Consider the following 21,276-nt stretch of genomic DNA (forward strand, 5'->3'; position numbering starts at 1 on the left):
CCTATAATTCTTAATTTCAAGGATCTTACTCCCAACTGTTTTCTGTTTTTTCCATGTAGCCAATAAATGCCCCACTTGCCCAATAAATGCCCCACTTGCTCACTATATGCGTAACAATTTTGCCACCAGACCATGCATTTTTCTGTTGCTCTTACTGCCGTAATCTCGTCGGCGGATGCTTTTGCTATGGCGAGTGTCTGTGGAATTCCCTCAACACATAAGCCATTAGCTATGCCCTGACCAATTCTTCTTCTATATCCTTCACCGTACTATACATCCTATTTAGGTGCTGGCAAGAAAACATGCTGGGCCCTAGGCTATTGGCTAAAAGCAAAATTTTGTATTGATCTCAAAAAGTCACACACATGCCGTAGTACTCCCGGGCACTGAAGGTAACTAGTTTGTGTGTGGCTGCACACCTTGTGAGAGGCCAGCAAAGAGCAACTCACAGGAAAGAAGCAAAAAAGAAAAGAACAGAAAGAAAGAAGAATAAAGCAAGAAAGATTAGGAAAATGGAATGAAGGCAAGAAAGAAAAAGGTAACTAGGAAAGAAAAACAAAAGAAAAGAAAGAAGTAAGCAAAGATAGAATTAGGAAAGAAAGATGCAAAGAAAGAGGAATGAGTGAAGCACAGAAAGAAGGAAAGAAAAGGGAGAAGGAATGACAGACATACTTGCAAAGATATGGCCCCCTCGTGAGCTTTTATTCAGAGTTTATGTGAGCTGCCGGCATGGTATGAAAATGCAGCAGTCGGATAAACAAAACAAGGACAACACTAAATTTATAATACAATAAAAAACAGAAACACAGGCATTGAAGGGAACTCCTTTGTGTGCGGACATGCTTCTTATGAAAGGGCTAAATGTAGTTGCTCAAATTGAAGGTACCCAGTGGCTGAAGTAGGCAGACCCATTGCTCCATGCTATATGCTATAGTGGGTGGAAGCAAAATGTGAATGACACAACAACAGACCAATGGATGAAGAGAGGTGGCTGAACGCCCTTTTAAATAAGTATGTTATATATATATATAATTTTAGTAAAATTAAAGGGTTTTGGCTAATGCCAGACATAGAAAACAATTGCCGCAGTGGAAAGTAATTCGTAAATGCACTCCAAAAGCAAGTTAACTAGATAAAAAAAAATAAACTATACTATAATAGAAAATGCTGATAATATTCTACCTTTTAATGCTTTAATGTTCAATACTTTTGAGGTTGCACTCAGTCACAAACAATGTTATTACATCAGCTCATTTGGGATGTCTTGTACTCTGTTTTGGATGTTAATGTAAGTCACAATGTGCATGCTTTGACTTTGTATGGGGGAAGATAACCTTTAAATTACGACTAATCTGCAACTTGGTAGCTTTTGATTATTGAAATAACAAATGGCTACATTCCTTTTCTGTACAAGCCAAATGTCTATCTGAAGTAATTAATACACCGCTCAAAGTGTAATCTAGTATTAACAACAGGAGCAAGAACCCGTCCACCGTGTTGGGATTGGGGTAGAGAATATGATATAAACATGTGATATCTCAACTGGCATTATTTAAAGGCAATTAGAGAGGATATGAATACGGCATTATCAGAAAGGAACCAAGGAGACTCTATTGGATTATTGCATGTGCCCATGGCATCATTTATGTAAAGAAATAAGAAAGGGCAATTAGCAGTTGTGACAGCACTGCGATATACAAATGAAACAACCCAAATTGTACTTGGTGCTCAAGGTGTTTGAGTGAAAAACACGGTGGCGACGCAGGTAACAATGTGATCAGCGTAAACGGCGCATGGTGACTGGTGCATAGATATATACAGTGAATGAACAACACAATGTGGTTCTAGGTAGCTTGAAGAGTTTGTTTCTTCTTTTCGTTTGTTGTATTATTTGCGAAACCCTTTGTATGTAGCTCCTATGGTCGAGCTGAATGGTCGACGGGGTTTCGATCCACATTAATCGGGATCTTCATCAGGACTGGGTCGTGTTGATAACAGTGCTGGCAGAGGTTCTAAAATTGCAGATGTCCGGAATCATTAAATTCGTGGAAGTCGCGAGTGATCAGAGGCTGCGGGTTAATCAGCACATAAGGGATAGCCCCGATGGGAGGGATCCATCGACTGATCCAACAATGATCGGTGCTGAGAGAATGAATCTCTGGCAGTCGAAGAGCTGAGCGGAGCTCGTGCCCTTCTGGCGTTTCCTAAGGGAAATCTAAGCATAGCTGGACAACTCAAAAGACTCTGAGACTTTAAAACAGGATTGCCGCACATACATCAAGAAGGAAGGAATTGATGCCAGATTGCCCAGATAACCGTGTAAATTAAATGTACATACAATTTATCTAAACAGATCTCATTTACATAGTCAATAGAAATTATACAAATATGGCATGGATCAAGCCCTCCTGTGGCTGGTGTGGGTATTGTTAAATTGAGAAAAAGCTCAAAAGTGTAAAGCATTTAAGAAAGGGTACCATTATTGTGAATGTGTGAAAAATTGCCTGAATTAAGTCACCAAAGTGAACACCACTTTTTTTAGCTTAAGATTTCAGATGCTATCTGGATGTTTTCTTAGCCTAAGAAAAAATCTAAAGAGGAGCTGGCTATTGCTGGACACAGGCATACAATCCCTTCATTTCACAATTCTTCTCTCTCCATGAGAAGTGTTTTAAGACGAAGGAGCCATGGGGTTATGCCCTAGCATGGAGCAAGACACTGTTTTGTGTTGTCATATGTGTCAAACGTAAGAACACGTGAGTAGATTTGCCCATTATCTCAGGGTCATGGTCATTTATGTCCGATAATATCAGTGTTTTAGGTCAGTCATCATATTATATGAATATCCACTAAAATAAGTAATAATGTCACATGGACATAAAAACAACATGTACATATCTGAAACTGTCAAGTTGCTTCTAAGGATCTCTGGGTGTACTTCCATGTATTTCAATGCCTTAGATGTCACACATATGACGCTATCCAAAATGGCTATGCAAAATGGTGACTACTCATTCATATACGCTTACTAAATACACGCACCTCACTATATCAAGATGTGACAAAAGAACACACTAAAGATGTCCGCAGACAAATGTGTCAATTTCCCATTGGCTCATGATTGTTGACACGCACATTTATGATGCCATGCCAGCCTCCCACCTCTGTGGTACATTATCTTATCCGTGCGGTTTTGCCTATGATATTATGACTTTATTATTGACTGAAACACACTTACCCCTTCAATCACAACTATATTGCATCATTGTTTACCAACTTACTATATTCAAACACTATGCATCTAATGGTCCCCTACAATGTATTTAATTTTGTCTCACATGACTGCAAGCCTTGTGAACAGTATGCTGCGCTTAAATATGCTCATTGTCACTTGTGCCCTAGTTTAAACCCCTCTGTTGTCACTTATGCATCAACCTGAATTCCATTCATGAATCACTGCACAATGCTCAGCACTGTTAACACCACTCATTTATGTATGGACATGGACAATATTTCATAGTAAATAATTATTGCCCCAGAACTCTGACATGCCTCACACCGTCAGATCCCAGCAGGTAGGATTGCAACCCTCTGCAGGAGCTACCATATAGCTAATTCACGAAACGTTGTCTCTGTTATCATAGTATCCACTTTCATGAATGTTACTAATATCACAACAACTCGTGCCTCATTGGTATTAGGAGGTGCATGCTTATTATGGAATCAATCACCAATCACATTATCCTCATGGGTTCAATCACTAGTTTGAATACAATAAACCAATAATATATTTGAACAGGCTTGAAAAAGATCTATGTCCCGTAAACCAGAGCAAAACACAAGTCAGCTGTCGTCACCTTGCAGTTTATTATTCCTGGAATATAAAACCTTGTAGCCTTAACAATACTATTGTGTTAATGATTTGTAAGTTCCGGAAAGGGAGCTAAACCGAGAGTCCAAATATCAACAGTTCTGCACGCTCTTTGGGTTTTAGTGTTAAACACATTGGAATGCCTTCAGAAACAGTTACTTTATAACAAACGGCAGTGGGAGTGCCAGCACAGATCCTGTTGACTTCATCAACAAACCTTTGCCTTGCCTCGGTGGAATCTTCTGGCAAGGTTGTCAGAGGAGCTCAAGTAGAACATGTATGAAAATTAACAAAATCATTCTGTCTTGTTACGTTAGGTTATGTTAGTGATGTCTGTGGCCGCTTGGTGATCCGATGCCAACAAGTGTTGATCGTAGATCGTATAGGCATTGCTTTCATGTGATGGGTAGAATAGGTGTGTTCTTCTAGTTTTGGAGTAGACTTTTTTGAGAGTCAAATGTGTAATAAACATAATATTTATAGTGAAGAATTGAGGACTCAGTTTGGTAGGCTAGCTGTAGCATGGACAGTGCCTTGCTCTCAATTTAATGTATTACTAATGATTAATGCACTGTGATCAATACAAACAAACGTTTCAGGGCATGCATTCGTCTGTTACTAGAGACATCTTATCATACAATCATGTAGGCAAAGTTATAGAATGAAACACACAAACGGTGATGGGAGGAATGCTTGCAATAAGTCTAACCACTGGCAATCACTCAGTCAGCATTTCAATGCGTCGTTCTTTAGCCCAACATGCCACCTCAGTTTCGATCCAGCCATATGCAAGTCACTCTTGACCATGCTCCTGTAAGACAGTCCAGTTGGAACTGCCAGGCTAGGTTCTCCTTGACCCAGAACACAAGCAACCCAAAACAGGTTTCTTCCGGATGGACCACTGGTATGGAGGGGGTGATAGATCAGCACAATGCATGGTCAATTATAGTCCTTGAATGTGCAGAGCAGTCAAATGTAGTTTCCAAGAAACATTACATGAATTATTAAACAAAGTTTTGTAAATGCTATCTTTTAGGTCAAGCGGGAACTTGCTGGTGTTCTAATCTTTGAATCTCATCCCAAAGCCGGAACAGTTTGTAAGTACTAACATTTTAATTATACAGTTTCAAAATAAGAGAAAATGAAATGAATTTGCAAGAAGACTTTCAATTTTCTACAGCGACTTGTAGTACAATCACATCCTACCAAAAGAGCTTTACAGTAACCACAAATAAAAGATAATTATTGTATTGGCATGTATGATCTCAAACCTTGCCAGGAAGCAATAGAGTTTTACATGACCTTTCACATATTATAATTGTAAGCATCAGTATATTAAGAGATTTGCCCAGACTAATAGCTAATTGCAGTCAAGCACCAAGACCTAAATTCAGGGCCAGGTTCCCTGGATTAAAGTCAACACCTTAACTGCTCCTTGTAAAGGCACTCTGTTGACCTTGAAGACTTACCTTTTTGAGAAATATCCTTCTCACGTCAGTTCAAATAAAGTAAATAACAAGTTACATTCCCAGGGTCTGATTCACAGAGCTTTTGTCCATGAGTAGATGTAATATACTCATGGAAATTCAGGAGTAAGACAGGATTTATCCGGGAATAAGTCACTCTTACTAACAGTAACATTAAGCAAGACAGTTACTACACTTAATATCACATGTTGCAGCATACAAATGAAGCCAAAGTCAACTAAAGGTCCGACAGCACTTCTTCAACAAGATGAACTCCAATAAATGGAGGTGAGGATGTATGGACACTTGGACAACTCCTCATTGCTCCTTCACTCAGCTGGCAGTGGAGCAGAAATAACGCTCTCCACGGTGATATGAGCATTATATTCCTTTATGTATCTTAGTCACCATTCCTGCTTCCCCTCTAAACCTGTGCTTCTTCCCTTGGTAAAAAACTAGACAAACACAATGTTATATTAATCCCATGACAATGTAAGCCCAAAGAGCACCTAAAAAGCTATCAGTGTACATATTGCTTATTAGAAAATATATGTAAATCAGATCCATAACAGATCTGATGGACCATTATGCAAGCCTGTTTGCAAAGTTCTCTTTCTACTTCCCAATATTGTGTTCACCTTCTCTAAAAAATAACTTCCACTGAGTCTCGACCAACCTATACAAGACTACTATGTTATTCATTTCTGTTGGACATCCCCCTTTTTGCAGGGTCATTCCCAAACATTTTGCCTTCTCATCAATTTTTGATTAATTTGTTTTTGTTGGCTCTACAACTTATAAGTCCCTAGTAAAGGGCCCAGGGCCTGTGATTTAAATGCAATTGTGGGCCTGCAGCACTGATTGTCCCATCCAATTATGTAGCCCTTTAAACATGTCTCAATCCTGCCATTGCAAAGCCTGTGTGTATAGTTTTAACCTGCCATGATGACCTGGCAAAAAAAAACTTTTTGCCAGACCCAAACCTTCCTTTCTAATATATATAAGCAACCCTCTAGTAGGCCCAAGGGCACAGTGTCTTGTATTTAAAACATTGGACATGTACTTTTAAGTTTTACATGCCCCTATCTCTCCCTTTTTTAAGTGTAATTTCAAAATGGGAAGAGATAACTGGCCCATGTTTGGTGCCTCTGGAATCCTAGTTTAAAATCCTAACTTGTGGTGAAGTCGGATTCCAAATTTCAATTCTGAAAATGGCACTTTTAGAAAGTGGGCATACTCTTGCCTTAGCAATTTGGAGCCTGCAGCCTGACTCTGGTTATTTGACTGGGTGAAGTTGACAGTTGGGCTCCATGTATTCTTCCTAGACATCCACACACAATGGAAGCTTAGCTGTGACTGAATGGGCTATCAGTGGCAGGATGGAAGGCAGGAGCTGCTACCAGCCTCACTTACACCTGCATAGGATCTGTCCTGTCACCAAACAAAGCACTGCATGCTGCGAATGCAGGGCATCAAAGACTAGCCTCTAGAAGTGTCTCCCCACTTCAAATGAACAACTCTGTACAAAAGAAGGACCTCCGACATCACCAATTCAATACACTTCTGGACCTGTGGATACTCTACCAGGAGGAATGACTGCTGTGCTACTGAAATGGCTGCCACTCTGCTGCACTGCTGCTCTGAAGGAACTGCTTCCCTGCTGTGTTGAACTGCTGCTCTCTTCCTTGGGTGAGAAGGACTGGACCTGCATCTCTTGAACCCAGAATCCAGAGTGGCTCTAAGGACTAGTTGACTGGCCTCCTACTCAGAAGCCTTAGGGGGCATAACTAGCATTCAATAACCTTGCATCTACACCTGGACTTTTCCATCTGAGAGGCAGCCCTGCCAAGTGTTACCACCCCAGTCCTGGAACCTTACAAATGGGCTTAAGGTTCTTTGCCAGCCTAAGTGGATCCGGCAGAACCGACACATCTCCTCTGCTGCATGGCACAACCCCGAGATGAACAGACGCATCTCTGGTGCTACGTGTATTGGACCTATCGTAATGTCTTGCATCACCGGGGCAGCCCGCATCGTATCCGGAACCACAACTGCGCAATGCATCCTCGGCGCAGGTCCTCGCATCTCTCATCAACAGCAGCCTGGACGATGGACTCTGCATCGCAGCCTTGCAACTCTTTGAAATAGATGCAATGCCCTGACTGCGTGCCATCTCCTCTACACTGGACTTCACAACTAAAATCTGTCAAATGCAACAGGATCTCGAACCGCAGCCTCGTCGCATCTTGGAACCGATGCATCACCTTGGCTGTGCTACGCATCTTCGACACGGATGCATACAACACTCCACACACCGGATTTTAAGGTACTTTGTTCAGCAGGACTGACTTGGACCCTGTAGCCAGCCAACACTGCATCGTGGTCACCCTCAACTAGTGACTTTGTCCTGGTCCGGCGCAATCAGATATCCACAGCTGACGTTTTGTGCTTTTTGGAGCTATTTTCTCTAAAGAATTTAAATTCAATATCTCCGGTTCAACTAAAAGAATTTTTGTTGTTTTGGTCTTGTTTTATTTATTAAAATAAGCTCTGAGGGCCAGATGTAGGTATCCAAATACCGGTCGGTAACGGCCGAAAATACCGATTTTCAGCCGTTACCGACCGGTATTTGGATACTGAGATGTAGGGCCTCCTAAAATACAGATTGGGTAATTTTACCAAATCAGTAATTTTACCGATTCTGTAAAATTACCGAATCGGTAAAATTACTGAATCTGTATTTTTAGATGTAGGTAGCACTGTAATCAGTGCTACAGGGCTTTAAGAATAAGTTATTTATGGTGGTAAATAATGAAAAGCCTTGAAATAGCATTTTTTTTGCTTTTCAAACGCTGCCATGATGCAGACATACATGCCCACCCATACACGATTGAGGGGTGCAACAGGGTGTCAAAGTGACACCCTGCCACCCTTCAATGTTTCCCCCAATTACCGAATCAGTATTTACAGCTTCGGTAATTGACATTCATTCCTATGGGCCTCCAGGCCCATAGGAATGAATGGCAATTACCAAATCGGTAAATACCGATTCTTACCGATTCGGTAATTTCAAAAGAGAAATTACCTACATCCCATTTACCTACTCCTAAATACCGAATCGGTATGATTCGGTATTTAAGAGTAGGTAAATCGAGATTACCTACATCTGGCCCTAAATGTTTAACTTGGTGTGGGATCCTTTTTGTGTGGTGCTGTCACTGTTTTACTGTTTGAAGTGTTGCACAAATACTTTACACATTGCCTCTACATTAAGCCTGATGCTCTGTTCCAAGCTACAAGGGGCTGAGTACAGGATATTTTGGGATTTGGTTGTGCCTTTCCCTGACTAGCACTGTGGTTGCTGCTTGATCAAGGCTCACACCCAAGTCAAACAGTAACCCAATTTCTAACAATTTGGAATTAAGGCCTTGGATTCCAATGATACTTCTCAGCAGTACAACCTGGCCACACTAACAAGATACCTTTGATATATTCAAGCAGTAACTGACCAATTTGAAATAGCTGTTGCGGTTTTTCCAAAAGGACTGCATCCAAGTCAAAGCATGTGTCCCATAATTCACTGTAACTAAGGTGGTAGAGATCCAATGGCACCGGGTAGCTGTGGGCACCTCTAAGTTTGTACACCCAAAAAGTTTGCCTACTATCTCGCCCATTAGTTGATGATTCAGAGACAGTTTTTTCATCATGCAATTTGTCCCCGAGATAAGGCACCCATCAAAATGCAGTCAATTGAGTAAGGACCGGCTAAATGATTGAGTTCTAGATGAGGAATAACATTTAAAGATGTATTACAGGAATTCAAAAGGTACGGTACAGGATCATACATGCAAAACAGTATGAAGTAAATGCTATGAAGGCACTCAGAGGAGGGCTTTAGTGTCTAATGTTCAAATCTGAATAATTCTAAGTTCCACATGAGCAGCAAAATCAATAGAGAAACAGACAGCATCCCAAGTGGGATAGCTCAGGAAAGTTCTCTGGCTCACCCTTAAAAAATCTGGAATTCAGACACAATTTTCTGCACAGAAAATCATCAAATTCAGTAAAAGCATAATAGTGTGAGCAAACAAGTTTATATTCTTAGCAAATCAGAGCACAGTTTTATGCAACGTTATATTGCCTTAGCGCCTAAGCTCTATCCAACTACATAAATGTTGACTCAGCCGACTCCATTTCAATGTTATCCAGAGACTGCAGGACAAAACAGTCACATGAACAACTGCAAACCACTGTGAATCAATGGGGAACAGCGAGCCAGCCGAAGGTCCTTGGAATAGAAACATTATTGTGACCATCCTGGAAAGTTTTCATCTAGAAAAACATCAGTGGAAACAACCAAACTTGACTCTACTTGATTGTGTGTTGTAGAAGTAATGAACAATGTACATGCAGAAGGAGTATCCTTTTGATTCACATGGTACCTTGGCCTAAACCGAGGCCTGTAGTGTAGTTCCTATTTTCCCAATAGGCTCTGCGCATTGGAATAACATAAACAGCAGTGTAGACGTAGGACTGAGGTCATCTAGGTCTCTACTGACTATGTTAAACTTAATTTAGGTTTGTGCCAGCTAGCTCAGAGGTCACTGGAAACTTTCTTGAATGAATAGGGAGTGACAAGCTCCCCTGGCTTAGACAAGAAGGGATTCAGTTTCCGACAACCGCATAAACATGACAACTTTGCTACCTCAGAATAAGAGTATATCTCTAGAGTCGTGTGAAAACAATAGACAGCTATTTTACTCAGTCAGCAGTGCATACTTAGTTTCACCAGAGTGCAGAGAAATAGAGAGACGGGCGTTTTCAATAAAAAGGTGTTATTTATTGAGCAGTCTTCTTTCTCATGCAAGAGAAATGAATTGCCACAATTGCAATACTTACAGTTAAGTAAAGTGCGTACAGTAAAAGTAGTATTATGAAATAATACTGTAAAAGCATTGATAGGGTTTCTTAGCCATATGATACTTTAAAATAGATAAAATATATACATACATAAATACATTGACTAACGTACTCAACTGGTGCTTCTAACTAAGCCTACCACGGTGTACCTGACCTAAGCCTAATACGTGGGAAGGGATAAGTAAGTAGCAGTTTTAGTTAAGTTGGTTAAGATTATTTTGCCAAGAATCTGCATCAAGAATTCTCTTAAGGGTTTAGTCAGCTCCGTACCTTGGTAATAGAATGTGGGAGGTCTGGTATCTCTTTCCTCAGGACTCGATATCCCAGCAACCTGCAAGGGTAGGCTGGAAACACCGGAGCTGGATTTTCTCGGCTGGAGAAAAAGACAGCGTCTCTCTCAGTGCGTCAAACGGGAGGGGCGGCTTCCGTGGGCTCTTGCATCAGCTGTGCTCTCGGGCAAGTAGATGGCCGCGCTGCTCCAACTGTGTCTTTGCTTAAGGCAACTGTTGGTATTTTATACCTGGAAGGTGCCGGGTTTGACGTAAGGTTGGACATAAGACGTCACTAAGAACTAACAGTTCTTTCTGGACTTCAGGAGTCCTTGTTCAAATCAAAACAAAAGCAGGGGGGATTTCCCGGGCTGCTGGAGGCTTGGTTTGTTTAAAGAACGCGTTGTGCTTTCTAGGAGTCGATGGGAGTAGCCGTGCTTTGCTTTGGACTGCATGGGCTATTACTGAATATGGATCTGATTTTTATGACTTTATCAGGATATTATTGATAACGGACGGCCTACCGGCTGAGTTCTACGCCACGTTCATAGACCTCATAGCCCCACGCCAACACACTGTTTACCTGGAAGCGCTGCGAACTGCCTCCTTACTGCAGTCCTCCCTACAAGCTTTAATAACCTCTCTCTTAAAACCGGGTAAATATGGAATGCAACTAGCTAACTACAGACCCTTATCTCTCCTTAACACCGACTATAAGATACTGAGCAAGGTGTTAGCGACGCGCTTGGCGCAATACATCCCGCATCTGATCCATCCTGACCAATGCGGGTTTGTGCCGGGAAGGAGCACGGCCATGAATCTTAGAAGGCTCGCCCAACTGATGCTGCGTGACCCGGTGGACATGGGCTACGAAGGCTGCATCTCGTTGGATCTGAAGCAGGCCTTTGATTCCCTCAGATGGGATTTCATGTTTGGTACGTTTGCGAAATTTGGGATTCCACCCGAATATGTTGCCTGGGTCAAACTACTCTACACCCGCCCTACGGCTCGGGTGCGCACTTCCAAATACATCTCTGGACCCATAGACATAGCAAGAGGCACCAGGCAGGGTTGCCCGCTCTCCCCACTCCTATTCATCCTGGCCCTTGAACCGCTGCTCTGTAAGCTCCGGACGGCGGCTCCCCGCTGTGGCATTCAGAGGGGCGCAACAACCCACATGGTGTCCGCCTATGCCGATGACATTAACCTGTACCTCCATGACTTGAGGGGAGACCTGGATCCTATACCTAAAATATTCGAGGACTTAAGATCATTATCGGGCCTCACCATAAGCGAATCCAAGTCCTACGGGTTCACCTTTGCTGCCCCTGGCCCGCCCACACCCTTACTCTTCACTCCACATACATTTCAAATGGCAGACACCACCTTCCGCTATCTCGGGATACAAATCTACAGGGATGCCGAAGTAATGATAGATGGCAACCTTGGCCGAGCTATGAGAGCACTTAAATCGCAAATACAATTTTGGTTGTCATTGCCCTTATCGGTGGCCGGCAGAGTGGCCATCTCCAAGATGGTAATGCTTCCCCGCCTCATTTACTATTTCACCAACTTGCCATTTCTGATCCCTGCCACGACATTTAAAACACTGGATACACTCCTCACGGAACTCATATGGGGACCAGGGCGGAGGCGCATAGGCCTTGCCAAACCGCAGCTCACCTCTGGAACCGGAGGCATGGGAGTACCAGACTTTAGGGCCTACAACTTCGCATGTCAGCTGCAATGGCTAGCCTACTGGCTAGCGGGTCGGAACCTACAAGAGATTGACATGACGGAGGAAGATCGCACTAGGGGGAAGATCCATGTCTTGCTGTTGCCCCGCTCGGACCTGCCGAGAAATGCCCCACCGCTTCTCCGGCTTGCTGTCCAATACTGGCGGAAGGCGTTGAAATACACAGCCCCAGCGACATCCTATGCCCCCACAATTCCGTTACTGGGTATCCCATTGGAGTCGGGCCCGCTCACAACACACACACTTACGCCTTGGCATGACAATGGAGTGTCGAATATAGGAGACCTCTTTGCCAAAGGACAAATGCTGTCTTTTGAAGACTTTAGGGCTACACATGGTGTCCCCAGGGGATCGTTCCTCTTGCATGCTGGCCTCCAACATTACGTAACTAGAAGGTGGGCGCACGAGGGAGTAGAACCACCCACGAACCCCTTGCCAACGATGCAGTATCTCATGGGGTCGGGAAGCCACCTAACTAAATGGCTCACTGCTAGCATCAGAATAGGGAGAGCGGTCTCACTGTCGCTTCTCAGGGCAAAGTGGGAGGGTGATGTAGGAAGACCACTAAGGGACAAGGAATGGGAACGTATCCTCCAATTTCCCAAAAAGGTAGCCAGGAACCCCAAATTTAAGTTCATCCAGCTTATGCTCCTCCACAGGGCTTATTTAACACCACACCGCATACACGCTATGTTCCCTAACGCAGTCGACACATGCCCCCGATGCGCCACAGGTGATGCATCTCTGATACACATGTTATGGGACTGCCCCAAACTGGGCTATTACTGGACCACTGTAAACGAATTACTCACCGGTGCAGGGGGCCTTGCCACATTCGCTCACTCTGGAATACGCGCTACTGGGGCTGGGACCCGCGGCGCGCACTAGGAGTGTGGCAACACGCTTTACTGACATGGCCATATTGCTGGCGAAACGGGCAATCACGATGAGGTGGAAGTCACCCAAACCACCTGATCCCAAACTATGGAAAACGGAAGTGACACGTTGGGGCAAAGCGGAGGGTGAAGCGCTGCAGCGTGAAGAACGCAGTGGCCTCAGGAAAACACCGATTTCTCTGGACTGGTTTGCCTTATTGGGGATGTTCGAAGCAGGGGGAGATGGGGAGTCTGTTGATTCGATACCTCAGCACTGAACTGTGTCCTACCTTACTGGGCATCAATGTACCGCACCCAAATGTGGTGCACTAGACAATGACACGGGATACCCCGTGATGTTATTGCTGATGTCCATGACTGACTGTATAGAATAATACTACTGGAAAGAATGGACCCATGGGTGCAGCCAAGTACGATCTGGTTTATACATGCACATAATAGGAGTGTCGGGGTGGATTCTGCGGGCGGAGGGTGGTTTTTTTCCGGTTCTTAAGGGGTTTGTTTACTTATTTAGAAACACAACAAAACACAAAATGTATACTGTAACTGCTGGTATTATGTCTACAAGAGCACGCCTCATTCTGGTTCAGACATACAATGATAACTCTGTACTGTGGCTCTGATAACTATGCTAATAAACAGATTTTCAAAAAAAAAATAATAATAAATCAGGATATTATTGATTATAACCGGGGGCGTGGCTTGGGCGCCGATGGCGATGGTCGCCTGAGAGCTCGGCTCCGGGACTGAGCCCGGGATTATCCTGTTAATCGGAGGCCGCGGGGCACCCTAGCCCCCGCAAATCGTCGCTCGGCCCAACTGGACCCCACTGAGACGCCCGGCGCGGCCTGGACGAGTGGTGATCTGCCCGAAACACGAAGTTTGAGGTCCCGGGGAGAGCGACCCAATATGGCGCCCGGACCCCTTTGTCCCCTTGGACGGGGCCATTAGCCTGGATGAACGCCGCTGGTCATAACGTGCCCTCCGCTCTTGTGTTTTCCAGGAGAGTGAGAAGCTGGACTCTGCCCTGCTGAGACCCTGGTATTGATGAATGCGCCCGGGCGATCGGAAGCTCCTACCATAATAAACCCCGGCACGCGGACGCCTGGAGGTCCCGGCGGTGGTGACGACCCCCGACGCGGCGCTTGGCTGCATCCCCCGATCGTCCCGATCCCATGGGAAGCATAACCCCCTGGTGCCACAAAGTCTCTGGAGGTGTGGGTGGCCCTCGTTCCGGATCCTCGTCAACCAGACGGACCTGCCCGGCCTGGCGCCGAGTGTCTCCGCCTCCTCCTCAGCGCTCTCAGACGACACGGTGGTGGCGCGAGCCGAACCTGTGGAGATCCACCTGGCCCTGGAGAAGAGGATCACCGGCCTTTATCCCGAGGGCCTCCATTCGGGAGAGTTATAGTCGGCGCCCGCACTCGGTGGCACCTTTATCTGAGCCCACACTGTGCGCTTCCCGCGATATGGGGAAGCCGAGAGGGGCCAAGGGGCCCACCCCGGCCGCCTCTGACTCGGAGACCCCAGACAAGGAAGGCAGCGGCAACCCGGGGGACGCTGGTGGCGCACCGCTGCAGCAACAGTTTGATCGCGTCCTGGAAGCGATTGCGACCACACGCTCGGCCCTTCAGCAGGACATTGCCCAGGTGGCGACGAGTCTGGGCCTCCTCAGGGCGGATCATGGCAAGCTATCGGACAGGGTCAAAGAAGTAGAAGGCTCGGTGAAAACCTTGGAGCCGGCGCAGCGAACCCTGGCCGCGGCAATGAAAGATGCTCTAACCCGGATTTCTGCCCTGGAACAGCGAGCGGAGGATGCGGAAGGCCGTAACAGGCGCAACAACATCCGAGTGGTAGGCCTTCCGGAGAAGATCGAGGATGGCGACATGGTGGCCTACTTGGAGGCCTGGCTCCGAGACACGGTAGCCCCGGAGGGCCTATCCTCTTTTTACACCCTTGAACGGGCTCATAGAGTCCCAGCACGGCCACCGCAACTGGGCCGGGCGCCGCGCCCGGTGGTGGCGCGCCTCTTACATTTTCGCGACAGGGACCTCATCCTCAATGCCGCTAGACATAATGGCCCTTTCAAGGTGGAGAACAGCCAGGTGAACATCTTCCCGGACTACACCTATGAAACCCAACGTAGGCGGTACTCATTCTTGGCGATCAAGCGCGAGCTCCGGAGCGAGGGCATTCAATACTCGCTCCTATTTCCTGCAAGGCTCCGCGTCATTGTAGATGACAAGACTCAATTTTTTGATACCCCGGAGGATGCCTGTAACTGGCTTGAACTTTATAGGGCTGGGAAAGATGGCTTCGCCTCCACATCTCAGACAACTGCGGAGCCGGGACAGCGACGGCGGTCCACGAGGGTGCGGAGTCGCCGGGGCCGTTCAGGCGGCCCTACTACTGCAGAGACATCGACGGAGCGGAAAGGTGAATTGGAGGTGTTGTCTGCCCTGTCTGGGTCACGAGAGGATGCCATCGCAGAAGAAGAGAACCCTGGTGACGAGGGGGCATCGACGGACTCGGAGAACTCGGTGACAGATAGTACCGGCACACCGGTGATTACACCAAAATCGGTTGAGGACCTTCTTGATGGACAGGGTTGACGGGGTGAGCTGTATCCTTTTGGGTGGGGGCCCGTAGCGGGGGTGGAGGGAGCCGATGGTTCAACATGATCACAGGAGAAGCGGGGGGTGGGGTGCCCTGCCTTTGCCCCGAGGGTTTCCGTTACTGTTTAGGGCTTGCTTTAGTCCTGGCAGCCAGGGCATCGAGGGCCCACTGCCACCGCCCAGCCCGCACCTGGCCCTTAAGGCCTTCCTACGGTGGCGACTGTAGGATTAGTTTGGGACGAGGGGGTTTCTTGAGGGCATGGTTTGGATGGGAACTAGATGGAGTTATTTGGGTCCTGTTCTGGGGAGGGTGGGCAGGGGTTTGGGTAACGTAAGATTTGTTGAGTTTTGGTTGGGGGAAATGGCCGCCATCAGTGTTGGGGGGATTGTTGTTTGCCTATTGCTGAGACCCAGATGGGGAGACTTTGCACGCACAGTATGGGACAATGGCTGACGTTGCTAATGTGAAGTGTATTACTTGGAACGTGCGGGGGCTTCATACCATGTCTAGGCGGCACAAAGTCCACGCTTATTTAGTGCGTAGGGGAATACAAATGGCGCTACTGCAGGAGACCCATCTGAACAAGGCGGAAGGGGCGGCGCTACAGCGTAGATGGAGGGGACAGGTCTTCTACACGTCGTACTCAGCGTATGCCAGGGGGGCGCTAATCTGGATCCGGGCTGGGGTGCCCTTCCAGGTCACAAACTCAGTGGTAGATCCCGAGGGGCGTTACGTGGCCATCTCTGGTACTCTGGGGGGGAGGGACCTGAACGTTTGTTGTGTTTACGCACCTAACATGGACCAGATTGCCTTCCTTTCTAGGTTATCGGGCTCGCTAGCCCACTTTTTCACGGGGCCCCTCCTGCTCGGTGGGGACTTCAATTCAGTGGTGGATGTGGAGACCGATCGCTCGCACCCGCCCCTCCCTGATTCTCCGGTCCGCCGCGTGGCCAAGGGCCGTAGAGACTGGCAGACACGGTGGGGTTTGACGGATATTTGGAGAGCGCAACACCCCGACACTAGAGATTACTCCTACTTTTCGGGCCTTCACGAGTTGCACGTTCGGCTGGACGGGTTTCTTGGCTCGACTGAACTGGTTTCAGCGGCCATCCGTTCCGAATACTTGACTAGGACCATCTCGGACCATAACCCCCTCCTGCTGGCCCTTCGCTGGTTTCCGGGGGCGCCGGCGGTGCCCACCTGGAAGTTACGCCCTGAGATACTCGAGGACATTGTCTTCAGAGCGGACTTAGGGGATAAGATCGAGGAGTATTTCGCGTCCAACGGGGGCTCTGCGAGCTCGAGAGCGCTGGAATGGGACGCTTTTAAGGTGGTGGTGAGGGGTTATTGCATCACCAAGAAGGTAGGTATGAGGCGGGTTATCCTCGATGACTTGGAGGTGGCCGATCGGAAGCTTCGGGAGTTGGAACTCCGCCGCCCCGGGCACCCTGAACTCCAGGGACGCACGGCGGAGGCGAAGGAGGCGGTGGCGGCTGAGGTCGAGCGGCTGCGCTGCTTCGACTACAAGGCCTATACGGTTCGGTCCCTTGCAGAAGGGGATAAATCGAGTGCATTGCTGGCATGGCTGGCTAACCCTACGCGCCAGACCTCACTGACGACATCCATGCGTATGGCGAATGGGACCATGGTGCACACTCAACCGGAGATTCTAGGCTGCTACCGGCACTACTACGATCAGTTGTATCGCAGTCGTGCTGCCAAAGACCCCGACCTTCTTGAGGACTATTTGGGACCCCTAGAGCTCCCGGCGGTGGAGCCTGACGTGGCGAAAGCCCTAGGTTCCGATATCGAACTGGGGGAGATCCGCAGCGCCATCAAAAGGATGGCGCGGAACAAGACCCCAGGACTAGACGGTCTTCCTGTGGAATTTTATGCGACCTATGCCGACCTCCTGGCTCCGAGACTGGTGATTGTTTATAGAGAGGCGAAGAGGCTTGGCCGACTGCCTGGCTCGATGCGTGAGGCCCTGGTGGTTCCCCTCCTCAAGCCGGGGCGAGACTCAACCGATCCGGCATCCTACCGGCCCTTATCGATGCTGACGGTCGATTATAAGATTCTGAGCAGCATCCTGGCCTCGAGACTAGTTGGCCACATGGCCTCCCTAGTGCATGAGGACCAGGCCGGGTTCATCCCCAAGCGCAATACAACAATGAACATCCGTAGGTTGTTCCGCTTGCTGGGTGAGCCGCTAATAGATGCTCCGTGCCCAGTGGTCCTGTCGGTGGACTTAGAGAAGGCGTTTGATAGCCTGGAATGGGACTACCTACACACGGTGTTGCGACGGTTTGGCCTCGGTGAGGGCTTCATCAGATGGACCGCGGTCTTATACGCCTCCGTGTCGGCCAGGGTTCGGGCGGGCCCATTAATTTCCTCACAGTACCCAGTAGAAAGGGGCACGAGACAGGGCTGTTCGTTATCCCCACTTCTCTTTGCGCTGGCGGTGGAGCCCCTCGCAGTGCTACTCCGGTCGGGGGCGCATTACAGTGGTTTCTGGACCCCTTCGGGCCCGCACCATGTTTCGTTATATGCCGACGACCTATTACTCTTCCTTGAGGACCCAGTCGAGGCCCTACATGGAGCTAAGACGGCGCTCACGGCGTTCGGGGCGGTCTCGGGCCTACGGGTAAATTGGACCAAGACATGCCTCTTCCCGGTCCGTAGAGGCACCCCTAGTCCAGTCCTCAATGGAGGACTTAGATGGGAACCTGACTGTTTCAGATATCTGGGGGTGTACATTTATCATGATCCATCTGACCTCCTGGACGGAAACATCGCCAGATGCAGTCGAGCTCTACGGGGGAATATGGACTTCTGGGCTACATTGCCGCTTTCGTTGGCGGGGCGGGTCGCCCTCCTCAAAATGGTGGCTCTCCCCCGACTGCTATACTATTTCCGGGCGCTGCCAGTTTGGATCCCGCCAGCCACGTTTAGGCTCCTACGGTCGACGATGACCGGATTCCTTTGGGGCTCGGGCCGCCGTAGAGTGGCCCTTAAGACCCTGATGAGGCCGAAAGCCGAGGGTGGACTTGCGGTGCCGGATTTCGAGAAATACTATCTGGCGGCGCAGCTCCAGACCCTCACCCAGGAGGTTGCCAGGGAATTCCGAGGCCCGGAGGACAGGAGAGGTACAGGGATGGCCAGGCATGTCCTATCTTTCATAGCTCTACGCCAACGTTTGACCTTACAGGACCTGACGTTGGAGGAAAAGACCATTCGCCTGTGTTGGAACCGGGCTCACGCCAGGGGCCAACTCCGGATACCGTATGCGCCGGAAATACCATTGGGGATGCTGACGGCGTTGCCCCATGGCGGGGATTGGTCACGATTGGCGGACTGGGAGGACGCGGGGTTGCAGTTGGTGGGGGATCTTTATGAGGCCGGGGTACTCTTGCCTTTCCAGGAGCTCATTGACCGCTTCGAGATTCCCCCAGGGGACTTCCTGTTGCACTCGGCCCTGGTCCGGGCGATCCAGGCGCATTGGAAAGGCGGACAGGAGGAACCTCCTACGTCTCCGGTGTGCCAATACGTCATGATGTCTGCGGGCACGGTGAAGGCGGTCACCTGCCTCTACGGTAGATTGATCAATGAAGGGTTGACCCCCCTTACGACCCTCAGGGTCCGTTGGGAGGCAGACATAGGCAAGGAAATCCCGGAAGCGACCTGGTCTCAGCTCGTGCGGCGAGCTTGGAAGGGGACGCGTCACGCCCGTTTTCAGTTGGTCCACTATTATGTACTCCATCGGGCATAACTGACCCCGGCGAAAATCCAACAATATTTCGCTACGGGCTCGGCAGCCTGCCCCAGATGCCCGGCGCCAGAGGCAGACCTCCTCCATATGTTGTGGGCCTGCCCGGGTCTGTCCTCCTACTGGGTGGAGGTGGAGAAGACCCTGACGGAGGTGACGGGGAGACCCCTATCGGTTGATGCGGCGGTGGGTCTGTTGCATTGGTTTCCACATACCCCCAAAAACAAAATTTCCAGTAAATTTATTGATTTAGGGCTTCTCTTGGCCAAACGAGAGGTGACCAGGAACTGGAAGGCACGAGCTGGTCCGACCGGGAGCAGATGGCATAGCGAACTATTGAAGTGGGCGGCGGGGGAAAGCACGCTGAGATATCAACTGGCTGGGAGACAACGTAACGAACGAGCACAGGAGACAGCGCTGGAATGGGAGACACTAGTGCAGGCCCTCAGAGACTATTGCGCCCCCAGCGACTCTGATAGTGAGATAGCAGCGCGCCCTGAGTCCCGGTAGGCGATGGTGTTTTCTGTTACTGATACGCTCATCTTGGGTCCTCTCACGAATCCTATTGCGGTTGCTACCATACACTGATGGCGGGGTTGGGTGGGGGAGGGATTTCTTTGCAAGTTAGTGTTTTGTGGGTGGGACTTTCTTTTGGGTTTGGGGGCTTGTTTAGAAAAGCAGATGACGGACAGTGGACTATCCGGACCAGCCTTTCGCTCCTGCTGAACCCCCACTGGATTTTATCGCCCGACTTTTGAACTGTGGGCTGGATGATAGTGTATAAAAACGTGCTGCGGGGGGTGGACGGGATGCAGTCGATTGATTTCAGTGTATTTTTGATGCTGGTCATATTTGTAACAGTTTACTGATTCCTGCAATAAAAATATATTTCAAAAAAAAAAAAAAAATTATTGATTATAACCTCACAAGGGCATAAATCGGGAATATCGAATTAGGGTCCTAGATATAAACACGACAGGCCTAGTTAGCAAAGGTTTTGAAAACACATTTCTATATGTCATAGGAAATTGGTTTAAAATGTAATTGCATAATGTCAGTGTGCACATGTAATATCAAGAGTAACTCCGCGTTCTACATGTTGTTAATAGTATACAAAAAAGATGAAATGCAGAAATACTCCAACATAGCCTCCCACATTACTGCAGGGAAAGGCATTTAACCTGCACTTTCTGTGGCCATTTAGAGATCAAATTTGTTTTGTTACTATTTCCAACATTTGGTCCTGTAGACCGTGTTTTATAAACTAACTCATCGACTCCACATACCTTATATTTAATTGTGTGACTTAGCATTCAATAAGGTAGTGCTGCACTGAATTCCTTTTCTGCTATCTCTTTCCAGTGTTTAACCAAGGAGAGGAAGGGACCTCGTGGTATATTATCTTGAAAGGGTCGGTCAATGTGGTAATTTATGGAAAGGTAATGTATTTTCAAACTTTGCTTCTGGTTGTTTTTATTATTATGCGATAGATTGTTTATGTCTTTATGATGGTGATATCAGTTGTTAATAAACAGTGCTAGGCTTTGTAAAGTACATTGGGCCTGATTCACAAAGAAGTCAGAAAAATTACAGGTGGATCCCCCATCTGCCTGCGTTTATTTTTCAAACATTTCTGGAATTCACAAAAGTTTACTTGGAATGCCAGGTACCGTTGTCAAGCAATATTGTGTGGTATTGGCATCAGGATCCTTATTC

General features: G+C 47.7%; 1 protein-coding gene across 1 annotated transcript in view; it reads left to right on the forward strand.

Annotated features, from left to right (window-relative positions):
• RAPGEF4 (Rap guanine nucleotide exchange factor 4) overlaps window positions 1-21,276 on the forward strand; it is a 1,206,373-nt gene that overhangs the window by 788,912 nt on the left and 396,185 nt on the right. Inside the window, exons 12-13 of the mRNA XM_086956142.1 lie at window positions 4,908-4,968; window positions 20,923-20,999. Of these exons, the coding sequence (XP_086812268.1) occupies window positions 4,908-4,968; window positions 20,923-20,999 (138 nt within the window). The remainder of the gene's footprint in view (window positions 1-4,907; window positions 4,969-20,922; window positions 21,000-21,276) is intronic.

The sequence above is a fragment of the Lissotriton vulgaris genome, chromosome 2_1 (genome assembly GCF_964263255.1).
Source record: "Lissotriton vulgaris chromosome 2_1, aLisVul1.2, whole genome shotgun sequence".
NCBI lineage: Eukaryota > Metazoa > Chordata > Amphibia > Caudata > Salamandridae > Lissotriton > Lissotriton vulgaris.